This window comes from Eupeodes corollae, chromosome 2 (assembly GCF_945859685.1).
Source record: "Eupeodes corollae chromosome 2, idEupCoro1.1, whole genome shotgun sequence".
Classification (NCBI taxonomy): domain Eukaryota; kingdom Metazoa; phylum Arthropoda; class Insecta; order Diptera; family Syrphidae; genus Eupeodes; species Eupeodes corollae.
Window position 1 is genome coordinate 30,321,022 of NC_079148.1, and position 21,707 is coordinate 30,342,728.

The 21,707-nt window shown below is 32.6% G+C and overlaps 1 protein-coding gene across 1 annotated transcript; it reads right to left on the reverse strand.

The window, feature by feature from the left end:
• Positions 1 to 1,116: 1,116 nt before the first annotated feature.
• LOC129945608 (glucose-induced degradation protein 4 homolog) lies at positions 1,117 to 20,576 on the reverse strand. The gene is made up of 5 exons (XM_056055445.1): positions 20,426 to 20,576; positions 2,056 to 2,292; positions 1,808 to 1,975; positions 1,631 to 1,744; positions 1,117 to 1,533 (listed from the first exon to the last, which is right to left on the reverse strand). The coding sequence occupies exons 2-5, from the start codon at positions 2,200 to 2,202 to the stop codon at positions 1,351 to 1,353; spliced, it is 612 nt and encodes a 203-aa protein (XP_055911420.1). The 5' UTR covers positions 2,203 to 2,292; positions 20,426 to 20,576; the 3' UTR covers positions 1,117 to 1,350.
• Between the last annotated feature and the right edge of the window lie 1,131 nt (positions 20,577 to 21,707).

Consider the following 21,707-nt stretch of genomic DNA (forward strand, 5'->3'; position numbering starts at 1 on the left):
TATTTATCAAGTAATACTATTATTTTAGTGCATTCATGTAAAATTTCATATAAATGTGATTATTATTTACCGTTAAATCTCTATTTAAACAGAATCATAACGGCAACTGAGAAGATGATGGTGAAAATTGAGCATCGCGCTGTAATTAAATTTCTCACTAAGCAAGGAACAAGCCAAAAAACTATTCATGAAGAAATGGTGGCAGTTTACCAGGGTTCCGCACCTTCATTATCAACTGTGCAAAAGTGGTCAAGAGAGGCAGAGAGAGGGAGAAAGCATCAAAGAAATCGAAAAACTTGTTCTCGAGGATGCCCGAATAAAGGTGAAAATGATGGCAGAGATAACCAGCTTTCGACTGGTACCATTCACACCATCCTTCATGACCATCTTAACCTTTCAAAGGTCAGTGCAAGGTGGGTGCCACGAATGCTCACAGCGCCTCAGAAAAAAGTTAGAATCGCATGCTGTAGAGAGCTTTTGGAGATGTGTAGTGAGAACGCGGACGGTGTTATGCATCGGATTGTTACTGGGAACGAAACATGGGTTCACCACTATGACCCTGAAAGCAAACAAGAGTCCATGCAGTGGCATAAAAAAGGAACAAACCCCCGAAGAAGTTCAAAGTCACTCCGTCTGCTGGGAAGCTCATAGCCACATTTTTTTGGTACTCAAAGGGAATCTTACTCATTGAGTACAAAAAAAAAGGTGAAACCATCAACGCCAAATCCTACTCTTCCACTTTGCAACTCGCAGGGGGTGTGTTGCTTCTTCATGCCAACGCTCCTGTTCACACGGCGCGAGTTTCCAAAATTTTCGGATGATGAAGAACTCAAGTCGGCAATAAATGGGTATTTTGCAGGGAAAGAGGAAACTTATTTTGTTGAGGGTTTAAAAAAGCTTATCTCAAGATGTAACAAATGCATTGATGTTAGGGGAGATTATATTGAAAAATAAAAACAATTTAAATTGAATTCGCATTTTCCTTCATATTAATACCGAGAATATATTGAACGCCCCTCGTAATCCAAAGCCCACAATAACAATAAAAGAAAAATTAGCTTTTTCATAACTTCTTAAAGTTACTCATAATTTAAAGAAATTATTTAAAGTCTGTGATGAAAAATATGTACTTTTTTATTATTTTAATTTGTTTGGTATCTTATTTACAATTAAACAATTGGCGAAGAGCATTATCTTGCTCACTACGTGTAACAATGCAAATTGTTTATATGGATATAGATTTGCTTATTTTGTATGTTCCCAACGTTGTCATCGCCAATTTTAAATGACTAAAATTTTAACCAATAAATTTAAGCTACAACGCTAAGTGAACTCAATCGAATTTGAAATTTATCTAAATTCGTAAATTTCAATACAATTTTCGGGCACATGATTTAATTCGATGGATTGATACAGCTCTGATGACTTATGATAATAATATCCTTCCATTTTGCCTTTTGATTTTGTAAAGCATATATAATAGAATCCAGCAAATGATGCACCATTTATGTCTTTAATTGTATGATCCGGCACCTAAGAAAAAACAAAAAGTGTTTTTTTAAAATACCACCAGAATGAAGATTTAATCATATTTTTTTTAGTAAAACGGATATTAAATACAAAAACTTACTAAAAAGTGTTCCTTCCATCGCATAAAAACATAATCACTTTTCTCCAATGTCTCGTAGTCAAAATTATCAGAATAGAATATATCTTTGTAGTCAGCAAAAGCATTGAATTTACCCTACGAAAAATATAAAAATTTAAAATAAATCTTTTTAAAAGAGAAAAGGGTGTCATAATTTACCCAATGACCTCTATCAACATCTGCGTTAGCTTCCCACTTTCTTGTCAAAAATGGATATTTTTTCGAAATTATTTCTCCATCGAAAAATGTGGTTAATGTTGGGAATTCAAACGTTAGCCCGTTTATCTTAAGGTAGCCGCATAAAAACGAGTTCTCCATATCTACGTGCTGATTAAATGAATAATATGAGTTAACATTAAATTAAGTTAAGAGAGAATTTCGCGTCATAATTTAAAAAAAAAAATTACCTGCAAAACAACCTCCACATCGTAGGAATTTCCTTGTGATTTTTGAAATCCCTGGAATTTTGATCCATTATAGAGCAATGTTTTAGTAACTCCTGTTTGTTTTGAATTAGCTGGTGGCGGAGGTACTATATCATCTTTGACGGGCATGTTTGAAGTCGCTACAAACTGGAAAGGTATGATGTTACGCACAAAAAGTTCTTAAATCAAATGATTGTAGTATTCAAATGTTAAGTACACCTGTAGAAAAAAATAATATTTTTTTAAATTAAATTTATCTATTAAAAATTATAAATGTGTCATATTAAAAGAGTGGGCAATTGCTATCGATAAAGTAAATGACGTCGCAAAACAAGCTAATTTTGGTAAACAGTAGAGAGGTACCTTATGCCAATATGACCAAAAACCTTACAATAACTTGGAAGCAAAGTCTAAATAAAAGAAACACGTACAAAAGAAAAGAAAACAAACAAACTTAAAGTGCTGGTAAATAGGAAAAATGTATTACCTATGAACCCATCCAAAAAATCCAAAGCAAAGTCGTTTGTGGAATAATATATTGTTATATAAGAAATAGCGATCTACATCGTGACGTTGAATTTCTTATGGAAATAGTTCAAAGACAACCTTTGATTAAATAGAATTTAAAATAAGCGACGGAAAATTCATACAACTCCGAAGTGGAGAAATTCTTAAATGTAAAGAAGACGAAGAAAAAAGGGAAGCAAAAGCATTTTTTTATGAAAAGGCTAGGATTCCGGGAGTAATGGGATGCGTGGATAGCAGCCACATAAGAATTCAAGCACCAAAAAAACAAGAACAACATCGTTATTATAATAGAAAAGGCTTTTTTAGTTTGAATACTATGTTTGTATGTTACTAGTATTACCTTGTTGGTTCGATTGTGTCTTTATACAATTTAAATTTAAGGTTTGTGATCACAAAATGCGGAATCAGATATGTAGATGCCAGACATGCTGGAGCTAGTCATGATTCCTTTATATGGAAATCGAGTGAGCTTCGGGGGATCTTCCAAAGGAATTTCGAGAGTGGAGATGGAAATACATGTCACTAGGTACTCGTATACAGCAAAATTAACTAAATAAAAAATAAAAAAAACTTTGAAAATCTAAATTTGCAGGTGACGCTGGCTATCCCCTTTTACCCTTTTTGATTACACCTTTCAGATCCACCCAAGAAGGAAGCAGTCAAACCGACTTTAATATGGGGCATTCGAAATCAAGAAATATAATCGAAAGAACGATTGGTGTTCTAAAGAATCGCTTAAGATGCCTGCTCGGTGCAAGACTATTGCATTACACCCCCCAGAAATCGACCCAAATTGTGAATGTATGTTCGGCTCTTCACAACATTTGTATTTACTACAAAACACATTTTTTGTATTTATTTATTATCATTAAGCATTTTAAAACATAGTCTTATTTTTAATACTAATTATGTTCAGATTTAAATTTTATCAAATTAAAAGAGGAATCAAATTAGTATGCTAAATTTACAATTTGCTTGAAGTTAACAGAAAACTTGTTTTTAGATAAATGGTCATGATAAAAAAACATACATTTTTAAATTCTAAGACAAAGTGATTTTTATTTTGGAAACATTTTCAGCATTTGTATAAGTTCTTTTAAGAGTTTTCAAAACGAGTGCTGCTGTGTATCCCTCTCAGGTTAGCAGGCAAGGAGTTCCATAGGGCAACAGCGTGTACAAAGAACTGTTGTTTTGAATTTCTGAATTTGAAGGAAGGGACAATTATAAGACCTAACCTAAGCCTTTCGTATAGATATTCAGGAGATCTAGTATGAATAAGTCTAAAAAGAAATGTCAAAGTTTGATAGTTTATGGAGTTGTTGAAGGTCATGTTGAAAACACTACTTGCTTGCATCGAAACATGATCGAACCGTCGCAAGTCATAAATTAAGCGAACAACATTATTAAACGCGACTTGAAGTTTTCGTTTATTAGCGCTGTTAAGGGCACAGAAAATGGGACTGCCATAGAAAAGTATTGGTAGGACAAGAGATTTTGCTATAGTCATTTTTGTTGAAACTAGAAGACAACTGGCAGATATATATAAAACCCGCAAAGCAGCATATATTCGACAAGTCAAGTGATCGTCCCATGTAAGTTTCTGGTTAAAAACAATCCTAAGATTCTTAACTGTTCTAACGTAGCTTAACGTTTTCCCCTCAAGTTCAATACTAGGGAAATAAGAAGTATCTATTGCTGTGTTACTGATGACGATTGCCTGACATTCCTTCGGGTTAAGATGATTCTCCCTGGACCACTGGTTTATACACATCAAATCTTCATTTATTCTGGCAGTTGCGTCTTCAACCATGCCGATTTTGTAGCTCAAATGAATTTGAACGTCGTCAGCATACATATGAATTTTGCAATGCCTGAGTACAGATGGAAGGTCATTATTGAAAAGTGTGAATAAGAGTGGTCCCAAAATCGATCCCTGGGGCACACCGTTAGGGGTAGGGAGGAAATCCGACAGCCTAGAGTTAGCAAAAACAGCCTGAGTTCGATGGCTTAGATACTGTGCTATGAGGGTTAAGGCTGAGTTTTCAAAGAAGAAGAAAGAATTCAGTTTTTTCAGAAGAATTGTATTTGAAACAGTGTCGAACGCCTTAGAGAAATCAAGGAGAACCAGAGTTGTGACTTTATTATTATCGATTTGTTGTCGTATGTCGTCACTTATCTTAAGAAGTGCAGTCGTACAGCTGTGTTTCGGTCTAAAGCCAGATTGCGTCGGTGTAATTAAATTCCGTGTTTCCAAGAATGCTGTTATCTACTGACTAACGATCTTTTCGAACGCTTTTGAAATGAATGGTAGGATGGAAATTGGTCGGTATTCTTTTTGTTGTGAATATGACTTTTTACGAATTGGCAATATTTTTGAAGCTTTCCATAGTGCCGGGTAACAGGACTTTGTTAATATTGAATTAAAGATATGTGTCAAGAAAGGAGATATAAAAGTAAGAATAATTTTTACAAACTTAGGATGCATATTGTCTAGTCTAATAGCGTCCGATTTTATGTCTTCTACGGCCTTAAATACCTCAACTTTAAAAACTCTTTTAAAACTGAAACTTGAGAGAAGCTCATTACTTCTTTCACAGTTTTCAAAGTTTGTGTCAAACGCAACACCATTATTTGTGTCAGAAACAGAACTTACGAAATGTTTGTTTAGTTCATTTACATCACAGTCATCCTCAGCAATCTCTTGTTTCGTCGTAATACCAAGAGATTTTATGTTCTTCCACAGTTTTTTGGAAGAAACATTGTTAAATCTCGACGCAAAAAATCTTCGCTTGGAATTTCTGATTTGAATATTCACTGCATTTCTTAATGTTTTGTACTGCATGAACAACAGTGGTAACTTGAACCTTTTCCAACGTTTGTAAGCTATATTTCTTTTCAGAATAAGTTTATCAATGTAACTAGTGTACCATCCTATTTCAGGGTTTTTGATTCGCACGTTTTTAATTGGCACAAAGGTTTCAAAAAGCTCATTAATTTTATTAGTAAAGAAATAAACTTGCTCATCTACGTCTGAGATGTAGTATATATTTTCTAAATTAGAGTTATATATATGTACTTGTTACTCAATGATTGCATATCGATTGTATTGAAATTCCTAAATGAAATGCTTTCTGTTTTTGAGGTCGGATTTAGGTTAATGTTATAAAAAGCGATAATTAAGTCATGCTTGGAAAATCACATCCACCAATAGATCAAAATCCTGACGTTGTAGAGCACACATATATCTCCGGATTCTGATACCATCCATGATAGTCTCGTTAAAAACAATGAGATAGCCATTAGCATAAGAAACCAATTATTGTTACAAGAATGAAAAGATTTCGATAACATAAATAAAGACTTTATTTCAAATTCAGTGCTTTTTTAATAGTAAAAGCACAGATAATAAATATACAGATGTCTCACCCTTATGGCGAGAAATGATATATGAAACTGAAATCAACCAAAAAAAGAGCTTTTTCAAAAAGTTCAACACATTCACTAAATGAATACAAGAAAGCTCGTTGCTCGTCTTCTTTCCTATGAATGAAAACTAAGGCAAAAAAAATCTGAAATCATTTTTGTATGTTCTTTTCCTCTCATAATCCTAATGCACAGTAACACATAATACACCAAGATCATTCTTCACAAATGAAAACAAAACTGTTTTATTTTGATTTTTTGTGTTGTGGTGTGGCTGGTGGTGATGCGTTGAACATAGGTGCAGGAGAGTTGATCGCTTGTCGACGACGAGAAAAAAAAATATTTACAGTTGTCTTTGGAAATAGAAACAAAGCTAGGACAAGGTTGTCTTTATAGCTCGAGTTCTTATAATCGGATATGTAAATGCTAGTTGCGTGCATTTATGTGGATTTTTTATATAAATTCTTCTTTTTCTTCAATTTTGTAAAATCTCCACAAATACATTTTTCTGTTTTATATGTTTTTATACGTAATGAAGTGTTGTTGACTGGTGTCAATTGGATGATGAGGTACCTACAGTAGCGAGCAAAAAAAATGCAAACAGTCACACCAAAATCAATTATTATTGCTTTATCTTTCGTAACGGTAAAATTTTGTTTTTCCGTTTCGGATATGTGTACTCATTGTGTAGGCATTCTGTTTATAATAGCAATATGTAATTGGTCTCTCTCTAGTGTTGTCAAATTTACATTTAGTTAGAAAAACATAATTTTACTGAGAGCAAAAAAAATGCAAATGGCAAATATGACTAGGAAGTTAGGTACATAAAATTTATTCTTTGGTTTCAATTAATTAGAATATGCAATTAATAGAAGCAACTATCGATTGGATGCAAAAAAGCAATAATTAACGCTGCTAACAACGGAAGATTGATGCAGGATATCGCTTTGGAGTTTTGTGTAGCAACATCAACAATATCGCGTATTATATCCCGATATCGGGAACAAGGGGACATCAATCGCAAAGTGGGAAGTGGCCGTCCACGCAAAACAACTTCCAGATTAGATCGTGAGATCATAAGGCAGGTTAAAGTTAATCCCTTTAAAACTGCAGTGGAAGTTACTCAGGACATGAATGAACATTTTGATGTTAACGTAGGGGATAACAGTTAGGCGACGATTAGTGGAGTCAAAACTGTATGCAAGACGACCAGCTAGAAAACCATACATCAGTTCCATCAATAGAAAGAAAAGGCTAGATTTTGCAAAGCGCCATATGCATTGGACAAGTGAGCAATGGACAAGAGTTTTATGGAGTGATGAGAGCAAGTTCAACTTGTTCTCGTCAGATGGCATTAGGTAAGTGCAAAGGCCCCCGGGACAAAGGTACAGCCCTAGATATCAAGTTCCGACAATTAAACATGGAGGAGGGTCAGTAATGGTGTGGGGTAAGCAATTTTAAATATTTATGAAATCAAATTTGTAGTTGGGCTTTTTCAAAGGCTCATTTTCTCGTCAAGGCGTGGGCCCGATTTGTCAAGTAAGCGGCCGGATGAATGCCCAAATGTATAAGGGCATTTTGGAAGACCATATGCTTCCACATTTGCTGACGAATATGCCTGAAAACAGCTTATTTCAACACGACAACGACCCAAAACACACCAGCCGTTTGGTAAGAAACTTCTTAGAAGAGAAGAGGGTTCATGTTTTGAACTGGCCAGCACAATCTCCCGACCTCAATCCCATAGAGAATTTATGGGATCGTGTAGATCGGGAGATAAGAAAGCGAAATCATTCAAATTGTACCGAGTTGATGGAACAAATAAGGACTGAATGGGAACAAATACCTGCGAGCTATTTGGTGTCGTTGATTGACTCAATGCCTAAAAGGTTACGCGCCGTTATTGCCAATAAAGGTTTCGCAACAAAATATTAAAATATTTAAGTACAAAATTTCTTCAAATAAGATGAATAAATCCGTTATTTTTAAAATTTTCCACGAATTTGCATTTTTTTTGCTTGGCTTAAGATCCAAGTTTAGGAACATTTTTTACAATAACTATTTTCATGGAGTAAGATTGGGTAAAATTCAAATCTGTTTAAGGAAAAAAATTAATTTGAACATTTTATGCTAAATTTCAAAGTATTATAATTTAAAATAACTTAGTTCTTGCTAAAGATTGTACCATACTTTTTCGGTTGCATTTTTTTTGCTCGGTACTGTACATATGTCCAATGTACATGTATATACCTCATTGTACATAATGTTGCAACAATTAAAAAAAAATATTTTTTTTCTAGTTGAAAAAGAACTGATCTTATTTTTTTTATTCAAAAAGATAACTTCCTCAAAAATGGACAAGTAGATTTTGTGCAGCAAAAAATAAAATATGTACTGTTTTCTGTTCAAATAAGGGTCTTCCTGTAGATTTGTATTGTCTGATTTGTATGTTTCCTTGACATAACTGTATACAAAAAACGTGTTCCTTTTTGATTATTGTAATGGGTCCGATTTGTCGAATTGAAAATGTTGACATTTCTCGACGTTTTAAGGTCCATATAGTGGAAATAAAAGCATTTTGGGAAAATGTCTGTGCGTGTGTACCTACGTTCGTGACTTTGGGGAGAGTACGATAACTTTGGCGCCGAGATATAATAACGGTTTTTGGTAGAGGGGCTTAATACAAGCATTTTTTACTATGGGAGGGGGGGGTCTATCTCCCCCCGTTTAGGCGGTAGGGGCAATTTAAAAAAACATGTACTTTAAATGGAAAAAAAATAATTAAAAAATAACGGTAATACTTACAATTAAGTATTATACCTTTTTTTAAAGCCAACACTTGTGTCTAGTAGCTTGTTTTTAAATCAAGTCAAAACTATGCATAGTTTGCGAAAAACACTGTTTTAAACTCAAAATTTGGTCAAAAAAAAAGTTAAAAATATGGTTTAGAGTGTAATATTTCAAAACTTTTAGATTATCTACAATTTTTTTTTTAGAATACATTGCCCTTATTTATTTTTTAACGAAAAATGAAAACTAGATGTTTCTATGTCTTCTAGTTTTTGAGAAAATTGAAAATTACCAAAACAAAATATTTCAATTAAATTACTTTTTTTATATCCAGTTTATTTAGATGCATATGAAATTTTGCATGCACTCACCGAACCTTTCACCCTCTCCACCTTGCACCCACCCTAACTCGCACCCACCCTAACTCGCACCCACCCCAAATCCTATAGTGAGCCCAAGCAGGGGGGTTGCAGGGGGGCAGCATGCCCCCCCTTACGGATCCCACTGTTGCATACAACCAAACTTGCACCTACCATTGTTACTATCAAAATAAGATTTTTGAAGCAAAAAAAAAGAATTAAATTAAAATAGTAGTTGTGGTTATTTTCAATTTTCTCAAAAACTAAAAGACATAAAATCATCTAGTTTTCAGTTTTCGATCAAAAATAAATAAGGGCAATGTATTCTAAAAAAAAAATTGTAGATAATCTAAAAGTTTTGAAATATTACACTCTAAACCATATTTTTAACTTTTTTTTTGACCAAATTTTGAGTTTAAAACAGTGTTTTTCGCAAACTATGCATAGTTTTGACTTGATTTAAAAACAAGCTACTAGACACAAGTGTTGGCTTTAAAAAAAGGTATAATACTTAATTGTAAGTATTACCGTTATTTTTTAATTATTTTTTTTCCATTTAAAGTACATGTTTTTTTAAATTGCCCCTACCGCCTAAACGGGGGGAGATAGACCCCCCCTCCCATAGTAAAAAATGCTTGTATTAAGCCCCTCTACCAAAAACCGTTATTATATCTCGGCGCCAAAGTTATCGTACTCGTGCCGCGACTTTTTTTTTGCTGTCCATAGCTCAAGAACCAGAAGAGATATCGACTGCAAATTTTGTTATACAGATAATAATGTAGAAAGATGCTGAAATGAATCTCAAGAAAATTGCGTGGGTGGTTTTTTTACAACAGCAGTTAAAACAAAAGGCGAAGATTTTGGATAACCCTAAATATCTCACGAACCAATAACGCTAGAAACTTCAATTAAATTGTATAGGTATTATATATTGTAACGTCTATATAAGGAAGATGGATGGGGCAAGTGTAATCATGGTTGATCTCTGAGAAAGTTGAAACCGCAGGACGAACGTTTGCGATAAAATAAGTTTCGCAAAAGTCTTGGTGTTTTGATTTATACCTTCCATTAAATCGATTTCTCTTTCGAGATAATTCTTTTCATCAGACCAAAGCCTTTTTTTACTCTTTTTAAGTAGACTAATTTTCTGTAACATGTTTATTTTAGATTTTTAATTTGTCATATTTTTGTATTTCTCCAGAGAAGAACCGTTATTTTGTTTTTAAGTTTTCTCTAGAACTAATGAACCGATTTGTTTTGTCTGCACAAGCCATTATACTTTCTTAATAATATTATTAATAATCAACAAATTCATTACTTTTTATATTTAAACAGACTCTTTGGATACATGAGCAGGTTCGTGCGATCCAGTCGTGCATTTCAATTGTTTTGCTTTTCGTCCAGTTTTTTCAAAGTTTTTTTTTTCAAGTATCTGATTACTTCCCATCCCGTTAGTTTATTTATTTTTACAAATTTTAAAATAACCAACAATATTTTATATAAGGAAATAGTTTAGTTTGAAAATCTAGTTTTATTAAATAGATTTTTAGTCGAAAACAAATGTTTATCAATTTTATTAGCATATCATAAATTTTACAAATTGGATGAATGAAATTAATTTGAGAGATATCAAGAAACGAACACCATTTTTACCAAATTTGCGTACCATTTCTTGCAGATTTTTTTTTATGAAAAACGGACTGTTAGATTTTAATAAAAAAAAACTGCTAATTATCGAAAACAATATTTTCTGTGAAATAAGAAAGAGTTGAAGATAATATTTTTAATTTTGAAAAGCTATTTGAGTCGAAAGTAAATTTTTACCAAGTTTTAAAATTGTTTTTTTGTTAGGTTTTAACATTTTTTTTAAACTTTCAGTTCTTTTTTCTCAAAATTGTATTGAGTCGAAAATCAAATTTTACCAAATTTTATTAATTTTCTTGTTTAGGTTTTTATTTTTTGTAAAAAAAACTGTCAATTTGATTTCTCTCAACATTTTTCAGAACGTTGAAAACAATATTCCTTATAAATTAAAATTGGTTGAAAACCATAATCTCAAATTTTTAAAAAGATATTTAAGTCGAAAATCAATTTTACCAACTTTTATTGAGCTGTTTTTTATTTTTTATTTTTTGTAAAAAAAACTGTCAATTCGATTTTTCTCAAAATTTTACTGAATGTTGAAAACAATATTTTTTAAATTAAAAAGTAGTTTAAAGCAAATATCTAAAAGTTTTGAAAAGATATTTGAGTCGAAATTCAATTTTTAAAAACTTTGAGTAATGTTTTCTCAGGTTTTTATTTTTTATAAAAAAAAAACTGTGAATTAGATTTTTCTCAAAATTTAACCAGATGTTAAAAACTTTATTTTTCGTTGCACAAAATTGGTTGGGAGATAAAATAATTTTGTATTCGTAAAATTTTCGAGATGACAAATTTTTGTTTGGTTTTATTTTGTTTTAATAATAAAAAAACCTTTAATTGGATTTTTTCAAAAAATATATTTTTATCTGTATAAAAACATTTATTTGAAGTCGATATCTCTTCTAATTTTGAGCTATGGACGACGAGAAAAACGTCGTAAAACAAGAAACCAAATCATCTGCACATTCACTTGCCCCTTCTTGCCCACACAATATTTTCATATAGCAATACACAAGCAACTTCTTCTATTCTCCTTACCGGACACCTAACAATCGACATTCAAAAAAAATAAACAAAAAAAAGATCCAACATTATCACCCCATTCTTCTTTTACGCACCAAAACGCGTATAAAAAAAGATAAACATTTGTTTGCAACGCACCAAACTTTGTTTTTGTATTCGTTGGCAAACAAAATGACAAATGAGAAGAGAAAAGTTTCTAAAACGAAAAAAAAAATAGCAAGGCAAAAAGAGCTTTCTCAGCTTTATTTTTAAAAGCTCTTGTCTGTTAAGGCTTGTCTGTTAAGAGAAAAAAATGTTTCATTTTTTCCTGCTGGGATGAGACATCTGTATAAATTTATTATCTGTGGTAAAAGGTTCTAGTCGGTGGCCCCAAGGAATTGAGGGTATTCTCAACCGATTCCCATTTTTGTTTTCTATCATCTGTTTGGGGGACACCTCTCTGAAAATTTGTGGCCAATGATGGGTTAAGTTCCATCAGTTCCAATAGCTGTGTCATTTGGTCCGGATTCGTAACTTTCACCTTAATTAAAAAAAATAAGTGAACACAGATGAAAAACAGACAAAAAACCCAAAAGTCTTACATTTTTGTTGTATTTATCACACGGCGTTTGATAATTTACAGCCGCCAGAAAGGAACGTTTTACTTGGCTTCTTAGATTAATTAAACGACAACTGCAATATTGATGAGAGTGACATTTGTCGATCAAAAATTTAGATTCCACAAAACGCCAGATTTCAAGTAGCGTAACGCTAAGTTAAACACTATCATAACGACATTCACAATACCGACTTGAGTGAACGACAATTGTCATACAAATAAAACGCCTGCTACAATAGGGGTGAATGTTCGGAGACTAAGAAAAAGCTTTAAACTGCCACAAGAATGATTAATAAATTAAGAAAGAAAAAACATTTGTTGATCTTTTACAGATTTACTGATGGTTTTAGTAAGATCATAAATCCGAAGTCTTAAAGCTTAGCTATTTTTTTTTTAATTCATTTATCTACAAGCGATTTGCTTAACAGATGCAATTACAAAAATTGTACTTATTTATTTAAAATATAAACTTATACAATAATTCAATTTTAAATTTATCTCGAGATAAATGAAAATCCAAAATAACACATACTTCATTGAACGAGGAAATTGCTCGTGATATTGGTTCATTTTTTCCATAATTTGTTCTATGCAGTTTTTCAAAAAGGAAAGAACTTGTTCTTAACTGTCTAGGTGGTACATAAATGGAAATCTGAGAAATAGCAAAAACGGACTTTTTATATGATAGCAAAGTATATCTCTCACAAACATTACATCATGATTCTAGATTCTAGGGATTTTATCCCGAGCAATTGGCACTTAGCTTTATAGTCTGGACTAAAATTCCAACGCATTTTACGAAACACAAATTTAGTAAGCCGCCTTTGGACCTGTTCAATTCTATCAGAATGAACTCTATAGAATGGGTTCCAAATTACATCAGCATATTCGATTGTTGACCTAACTATTGAGGTATAAAGGGTTAGTAAAACATAAGGATCCGTAAAATCCTTACTATTTCTTTTAATGAAACCAACAAGGGTGTTCGCCTTAGCCCCAATGAAATTTATATGCTTTTTTGGAGACAAAGTATTATCAAAAATAACGCCTAGATCTTTGATATTGTTAACTTTAGTCAAAAGATTCGATTCGATTTTATATGGAAAATTAAAAGCTAATGCAGATTTAGTAAATGATATAGCTTTGCATTTCCCAATATTAAGTTTCAAACTGTTCAAAGAACACCACGTAGAAATATGGTCCAAATCTTGTTGAACTCTTACAAAATCATCAATGGTTTTAATTTTAAAGTACAATTTTAAATCATCAGCATATAGCAGATAATTACAATTTTGTATTATGTTAACTATATCATTAATATATATTAGGAAAAGTAAAGGTCCAAGATGACTTCTTTGCGGAACGCCGGAGGTACATGTTATACTTCTCGAAACTTTGTGGTCAATAATTACTCGTTGAGTTCTGGTTTCTAAATACGAAGAGATCCATTGAAGCATCTCAAAATAAAAACCAAAATATTGAAGCTTTTTCAGTAAAATAATATGATCTACCGAATCAAAAGCTTTACTAATGTCGGTGTTAATAGCATCTACTTGACATTTATTCTCCATTGCATTCGGGACATATGAAGAGAAAACAGCCAAATTAGTCACAGTAGACCGACCTGATACGAAGCCATGTTGTGACTCAGATAAGCATTCCTTTATCATAAATTCTATTTTATCTTTAACCAGACTTTCGAAAAGTTTGGGGATGGCTGCGAGCTTGCAGATTCCTCTATAATTTTGTACTAGATTTTTAGAACCTGCCTTGAATATAGGAACAAGAAATGCTTTTTTCCATTCTGGTAAAAAGAACCCCATGGACAATGAGTTGTTGAACAATTTCAACAGAGGCAAACAAAAAGAATCATTGCAATTTTTAAAAATGCTTGATGGTATTCCATCGACACCGCAACTTTTATTTATTTTAAGGGCGTGAAGCGCTACTAAAACCTCATCGAAAGGCAATTCCATTGAACCAATGTCAATTTTTTCTTCCAAATTTGAAATAAAAGTGTTAATTGGGGAGGAGTAAACAGACTAAAAAAAGTTCCAAATGAGTATCAGCAATTGACGCATTAGGCGTGTACCATCAACTGAGCGCTTCGAGCGCTCAACTATTTTTTAAGTGAGACAAAAAATCTCAGCTGAGCACTGAGATTTTTTGCGGAGATTTCTGAGACAAAAAAAATCATGGATTCATTTCTCAATTTGGTTGCTCATCCAAAATAGCTGTTCAGTTGTCATTTGTCTGGTGTGGCGCGTAATTTAAATAATTTTTAAGAAAATTTTTGTATTTTGTTAGCTAGGTGTACTTACCACTATCAGCATCCTCACTATGCTCGCTTATTAGGAGTTCCATCAAAATCTTTTCATGCTCCTCATTCCCTTTTTTTATTTCTTATTTTATCTGATGAACTACTTAAAATTTGACGCAAAACTTGTTCTTGTTTGTTATCCATTTTAATCGTTTTTTTCCAAAAGTAACAAAGTATTATCAATAGAAAAAAATAATAAATTCACATCAAAAACTACAATTGACAACATATGTTTTTGACAGCTTATGTTTGTACGGAGATTCTTGTCCCATAAAACGATATTGCCTCCGTCAATCTGACATTGAGCGCTCAGTTGATGGTACACGCCTATTGACTCCTTTATAACTAACATTTTGAGGAATCCCAGATGACTTTCTTTTGGAGTTTATGATAGACCAAAACGATTTACTATTATTTTGTATGTTGTTTTCAATATTCACAATGTAATTTCTGTAGATTAATTTATTTAATACTGAAAAATCTCGTCTAAGGTTACTAAAAACCGTAAAATCAGTGTGGTATCTTGTTATTTTAAATTTCGCTAATGATTTATTTTTAATATTTTTAATGTGTAAAAGCCTTTTGTTATACCATAAAGGTTTCGAAGATTTCCGTTTTTGTACACGCGAGACAAATTGATTTCGATTTGTTGGTAATCGTACATAACAATATTAATAACAATTTCTTTATGGTGAAGAGAATTATTAAGTAAAGAAAATGGAGCTTCTATAACATTAACGTTTAATTCATCAGAGCAAATAAAAACAAGATCTAATATTTTCATTCAAAGGCCTAATGAGCAAATAAAATCAATAAAACAAATTTCAAAATCTCGGTTTAAATTACAAGCAATAAGCGTTTTTTCATTTTCACAGTTAGAGTAATTTCATCACTGGAAAGTGTAGTGCGAACAGCAATTATTAGGCCACCACCACGTTCAAGTGAAGTTTTGTACCGATCAATAAGAATGACATTGTAAAAGCGACAGTCAAATATTTCTGTGGATAAATTGACTTAATATAATTATGGGGTCCTAGGCTAAAGATCATCATCATAATTATACATTCTCTTTTTGATTGTACTCTTCAAAAGAAGCATAGTAACTACAGTAGTTGGCATAAATATTTTGACGAAACCTTTTTCTGATTATGGAACCTAGACTTTGCTAATTATCGTTAAATAACAAACAAAAATGCATGTAAACAACGCATTTTTGTGTGGCATAAGTATTTTGACGAAATCTTTGTGTACCTGTTTTTACACTTTTCACGTGAAAACCAAGCAACTTATGCAATATTAAACTTTATTTGAAGTGAAACGTTAATAAAAAAATAAAATTAGATCAAAAGTTATTTAAAACCATGGTTAAAACAGTGGAGTTCAATTTGGTTATCAGATCTTCCATAGCGAAGTTTAACGCTCGAATGGCAGTAAAAGATATTGCAAATGAGTTTAATGTGTCACGTCAAAATGTGCACTATCAAATTAATAAGTTTAAAAAGCATAATGACATAAGAAACTTAAGGAGAAAACAAAACAACGCCCACTGAAGACCGAATCCTTTTACGGGAATTTAAAAAAATATTTTTTTGTGAAGCCTCAAACTGCTGCAGATAAATGGAATTTGACATCTGCACAAGCCAAAGGAATTGTGGAGAAGCGTCCTATGGACAGATGAAAGCTCCTTTGAGTATAACTCATCAAAAAATAATTTTTTTGTAAGATTGCCAAGGTAGTAAGGCAAAAAAGGCACGTTTGTCAAAAAGTGAGACACGGTAGAGGCTCTGTCATGTTCTGGGGATGTGTTGCTTATAATGGACTGGGTGCCTTGGCTCCTATCACCGGCTCTATGAATAAAAGCCAATATGTTAGTACCCTCAATTAAAATGCCTTTCCATCCGGGGATATGCTTATTGCAACAGGACAATGCCCCATGCCACAAAGCCCGGCTGGTAGTGAATTTTTTGAAGGATGTTGGTGTTACTACTTTGGACTGGCTACCTCAAAGTCCAGATTTAAATATTATAGAAAACGTCTGGTCTCTTTTGAAACGCAAAAGAACAGTTTCTTTAAATAAAACCAGAGAGGAGACAATTGCTGAGATAACTTCTCTTTGGAAAGAGATATCTCCAGATATTCTTCAAAATTTAGTGGATTCAGTACCGAGATACCTTCAAAAAGTTATTGAAGCCAAAGGAGGTTATACATTTTACTAAATTCTTCATTTCTTTATTTTTTTTCAAATTTAAACTTTGTTTTCTTAATAATGCATACTTGTCAAAATACTTATACCAACGAGTAAAATCAATAATTTATTTATATCTTTTTAAGTTTCTATGAAAAATTATTTGTTTGACTATTTTAAAGATTGTGTTATATAAAAAGGAAACAAAATAAAGAAAAATTCTTTATAAAGCCAATAAAAAGTTAAACTGAAAAATGCACGATTTTTATTTCGTCAAAATACTTATGCCATCTAGTGTACATGAAGTGATAAAACATTGATGATTAAAAACAAATAAAGGTAGCTCAGCATTAGGTCAGTTGCAAATACCAGGTCATGATATTAATGAAGTTATTTATTGTAGATAAGAAATAAGACTAATCCTGACCTTATGCATGCTAAAAGCTCATCAACGTTTAAATTTAATTGTTAAAAAATATTATCTTGTTTGTGGCCCTGCTTAGAAAATAAAAATACATTTCCTCCAAAATTATTATGCCAATTAAACATTTAATTGTATTGTAAATACATTTTAAACGGTTTTATATTTAATGTCTATTTTAATTTTTTTATATGAAAAATATTTGTGCAGCGCAGGTATTAGGTGTTTTTCAGTACAAAAAAGTGAAATATTTATTGGGCTTCTTTGTTCACTTTTTAGATTGCCAGGGAGTTCACTTTCTTATGTGCTTAAACACTAATTATTATACTCTCATTACTGTAGTAAAGGCAGAAGACCAGCACCTCTTACCTTCTGAGGATTAGCGAGGAAAGTCTAGGGGCTCTCGAAAAGGCCGAGTCGAACTTAGTTTTGGCATAAGGAATGCCAAAATTAAAATTCTGCAGAGTCGGGAAACAGACACCGACAAAGCTGATGACAACGTCGAGGTTGACGATGTTGTTAGCGGAGTAGAGGGCCCCAGCGAGTTGCCGGGCCCCATCTCTGCAGCTAAAAATAATTAAAAACGCGCTAAAGGTCATCCAGATTAATCTGAAGCACTCGTGTGCTTCAGATAATGTGAGAGTTTTCCTTATGGAGGAAAACTTCGACATTGGCGTTATCCAAGAACCGTTGATAAATGGCCTCAAGGTGCGAGGCCTCCAAGACAACCAATACGACCTCATTTATAAAACCGCAGATCAAGACCAAGGTAATTCCAGGACTTATATTTTAGCTAAGAAACATTTAAAAGGTTTTTTATGTCCAAATTTTAGCACTACCGATCTGACAGTTGTCAGATTTGAAGATAAGAATACACAGGGTTTGCTGTTGGTCTCTTTTTACTCTTCCCATAATGCACCATCACCTACGGAGCAGATGTGCAAAATCATAACCGAAGCTAAAATCAAAAAGGCAAACCTTCTGATCGGAGGCGACGCAAATGCTCGGCATACTCTTTGGGGAAGTTCTGATATCAACGAACGAGGTGTGACACTTTTTGATTTTATTATTGAACATAATATGACCATTTGTAACAGAGTCAATACTCCCACTTTCGTCTTTCCGAGCTCGGAAAGTTATGATGGATGGGAGGATGTGCTTGAAGTAACTTTAGTAAACAACCGTAATTTATTAGTGGAGAATTGGAGAGTTTCCCTTTAAAATTCGTTTTCGGATCACAAGTGGATTCTTTTTAAAATTCAAATGAATCAAACCGAAGGTGGAGCAATTTACCCAACTGCATTATATCTAGGAAGATATGGCCCATATTTAATAAAATCCGTACAAACGATCTTCCATGCAGGCCAAGACAAGACATTAGCCAGGATTGTTGCGGTTTGTACCGGACATTGGCCTAAGGGAGTTCATGCAGAGAAGTTGGGTATCTCTTACAACACCTTTTCCCGTAGTTGTAGTGACCAAAGAGAAAGTGAAACGATAATCCATTTCCTCTGCAAATGTCCTGCTTTGGCAAACATTAGAATGAAATACTTTGGAAAAGCATCCTTTCACGAACTTGATGAGCTTTCTGAGACTAAGATTAGAGACCGCTATGAAGCTTCTCTATAAATCTTTCCCTTTCTACCACAGGTCAAACGAGTTTTTGGTATCAAAACGGCCAGGTTGCCTTGAGATCGCCATTTCTACCTACCTACACTTTCATTACACATTTTAATACTGTATTGGAACTGCCGATGTACGTCTACCAAAAAGTTGTAACAAAACATTTAATTGTGATAAATCAACAATTCGGGAGGAAAGTTCGAGATTGAAATCGTGGAAGGGAGTACAATGTCAAGATCTAATCTGGAGAATTATTTTGTTAAGTTCAAGCCCAAGTTAAGTGCAAGCTCAAAATAGGCAAAGCAGAGCAACTGACATTGCTGCATCGTGACCTCATAAAAAAAAATATTTAAGGGATCTGGAACCTGAAACGCATATCAATACTCTCCAAACCTAGAGGTTCATTATTAGGTTTAAACTACACATAATATATATGTACCTAACTTCAATGTTAAAAGACTAATATATAGTATCTTAAATGCACTAAAAGAACGCCTTTAAGTAAGAACAACTTAAAAGGAGTAGAAATAGAAACTAAACTGAAACTGGACGAAGAAGAAATTGATGGAACATTTTAAAAACGTGATATGAAAATATCAATTTCACTTCTTTTTCGGGTTGACGGCAAATGTCAATGCTACTATTATAAACTTTTATTCCAAATAGTCTTATAATATCCAGTCTAAGCTAAGTGCAGTTATTACTTATATTTGGAATAATGTGTATTTATTGTATATTTTTAATATAACAAATAATAATAATACCCATATACCTATATCTTCATATCTATGTGTATATTATTAAGGTATTACAAATCATATCTACAGACTTACATTGATTGCCTTCTAAATTCTAATAAAACCAACTGAGAGATATACATTCAACTAAGAATTATAAGTACCTGAGCGAGTTTAATGCTAACTGCGTATAATGAATTTGGCACAAGATATCAAGGGAAAACATAAGAAAAGACGGAAAAGAATCTTCACCCACTTATAATTTTGTAGTTAAACAAAAAAAAATGTATTATTGCTCCGGTCTTGCTACCGTATTAAATGGAAGCAAAGCAAAACGCCTAGCCTAATTAAATCAATACAATTTTAATTATTTCCTTTATGGCTATGAATGCAGAATGTTTGTCTATTTTTGGATAAATTACAATCATGTACAAAGTCTATTGTATAGAACATAACAACTTGAGAGAAATGCAAAATATTGTTGTTTATTTCGTTTACAACGTAAAATTTAAGATGGTATAGAATGATCTAGAATACAATCAAAAACAAATAAGAAGTAATGAATGCATTATTTGTATTATACATTTTTATTTGGAAAACTAATTCTTTTTTCTTTTTTTTTGTGAAGACGAACCCCTTCATGGCATTCATTTTTTCGAAGTAGTCTTTAGATTTATTGTTTATAAAATGTTTATACTTACTTGAATACGAAAGCCTTACGGTAAACTACGATCAAGTATATTATAAATAAATTATTTTTTTATGAATAATGTTAAAATGTTAATATTTTTTTAGATATCACGAACAAAATTTGCTCACTTGACAGAAACAAACACAGAAAATCTATAAAAAAGTGACAAAGGTTTTCAAACAGCTGACTGACTTTTCTTGAATCTTGACATGGGTCTTGTTCAACGGCCAATTTGCTTTGAACTTCTCAACGGCTGTATTCAGCACTTTAATAAAGTTAACGGAAAGGTGTATAAATTTGAACATCTATATGAATCACGGTTGAACCTCAGTTACTCCACAATCGCTTGAATATGTTCGCAACGTTTTATGCCTTTCGTTGTTTTACCGGTACTTTAACAAGAAATGTTGCCTCGAAATAGCTGTATTAGTTGAACTTTTAGGGTTGCCCATTACTTAACCGTTAAGCTCAATTCCGGACGTATTATCAAATCAAGTATAGATTTTCTTTTTCCACCCGCACATCAAAAATATGGAATGCTTTATCCAGCTCTGTTTTGTTTTTGACATTCAAAACCTTAAAACCAATATGCACCGGTATCTGCTCTTAAATTCTTCTTCTCTATTTTAATAGCACAAGCACTGTGCTTAAACACATTAATACTATGAGAGAGTGTTCCACAATACCAAAGAAAAGTGACAGTTAAGCTACTTGGAACCTAGTTAGTACATACATTTCTTTAAAAGTGAAAGAAGCTATGAGCTATGTTTTCTCTTTAATAGTGTGTAAAATGCTTACCTCCATATAAAGACAATTTAGAAACCATTGACAATTTAAAAAGCGTAAAAGTCACAGCCTTACCTAGTTATTAAAGAAATAATGAAATCAATTCAACATCGGGAAAGACACAATGAATACAAAATTGGATTAACTAACAAGGATTTACCAAAAATAATTGTATGAGGTGAATGGATGTGAAACGCACTATACGCTAACTGAAGAATTTAGCTGACAAATTCTTCCTTATTTTAGACATAATCGCCATTGGCCCAAGCGTAGCATAACTAATTTATCGATTACAGTAATTGACGACTTTCTTATAACGCATCAAACACCAGTTAAAACAAAACATAAAAACCAAAGCAAATCAAAAAAACTTGTTTAGTTGCGGACATTCTGTTTTTTTTTTTTCAAAACTAAAGTTTGATTCAGCTGTTTTTCCTTTGTTGCAGCTTACTTAAACAAAATATGTGTTTAAATACATAACATTTTTTGAATTTCGAATTAAAAAA

What these genes read in the sequence shown, in the direction of transcription:
- LOC129945608 (XM_056055445.1), bottom strand. Translation starts at nt 2,202, where the DNA reads ATGCCCGTCAAAGATGATATAGTACCTCCGCCACCAGCTAATTCAAAA. An exon ending in ATGTGGAGGTTGTTTTGCAG is followed by an intron (nt 1,976 to 2,055) that starts GTAATTTTTTTT and finishes TCATTTAATCAG; the next exon opens with CACGTAGATATGGAGAACTC. An exon ending in ATGTTGATAGAGGTCATTGG is followed by an intron (nt 1,745 to 1,807) that starts GTAAATTATGAC and finishes TATTTTTCGTAG; the next exon opens with GGTAAATTCAATGCTTTTGC.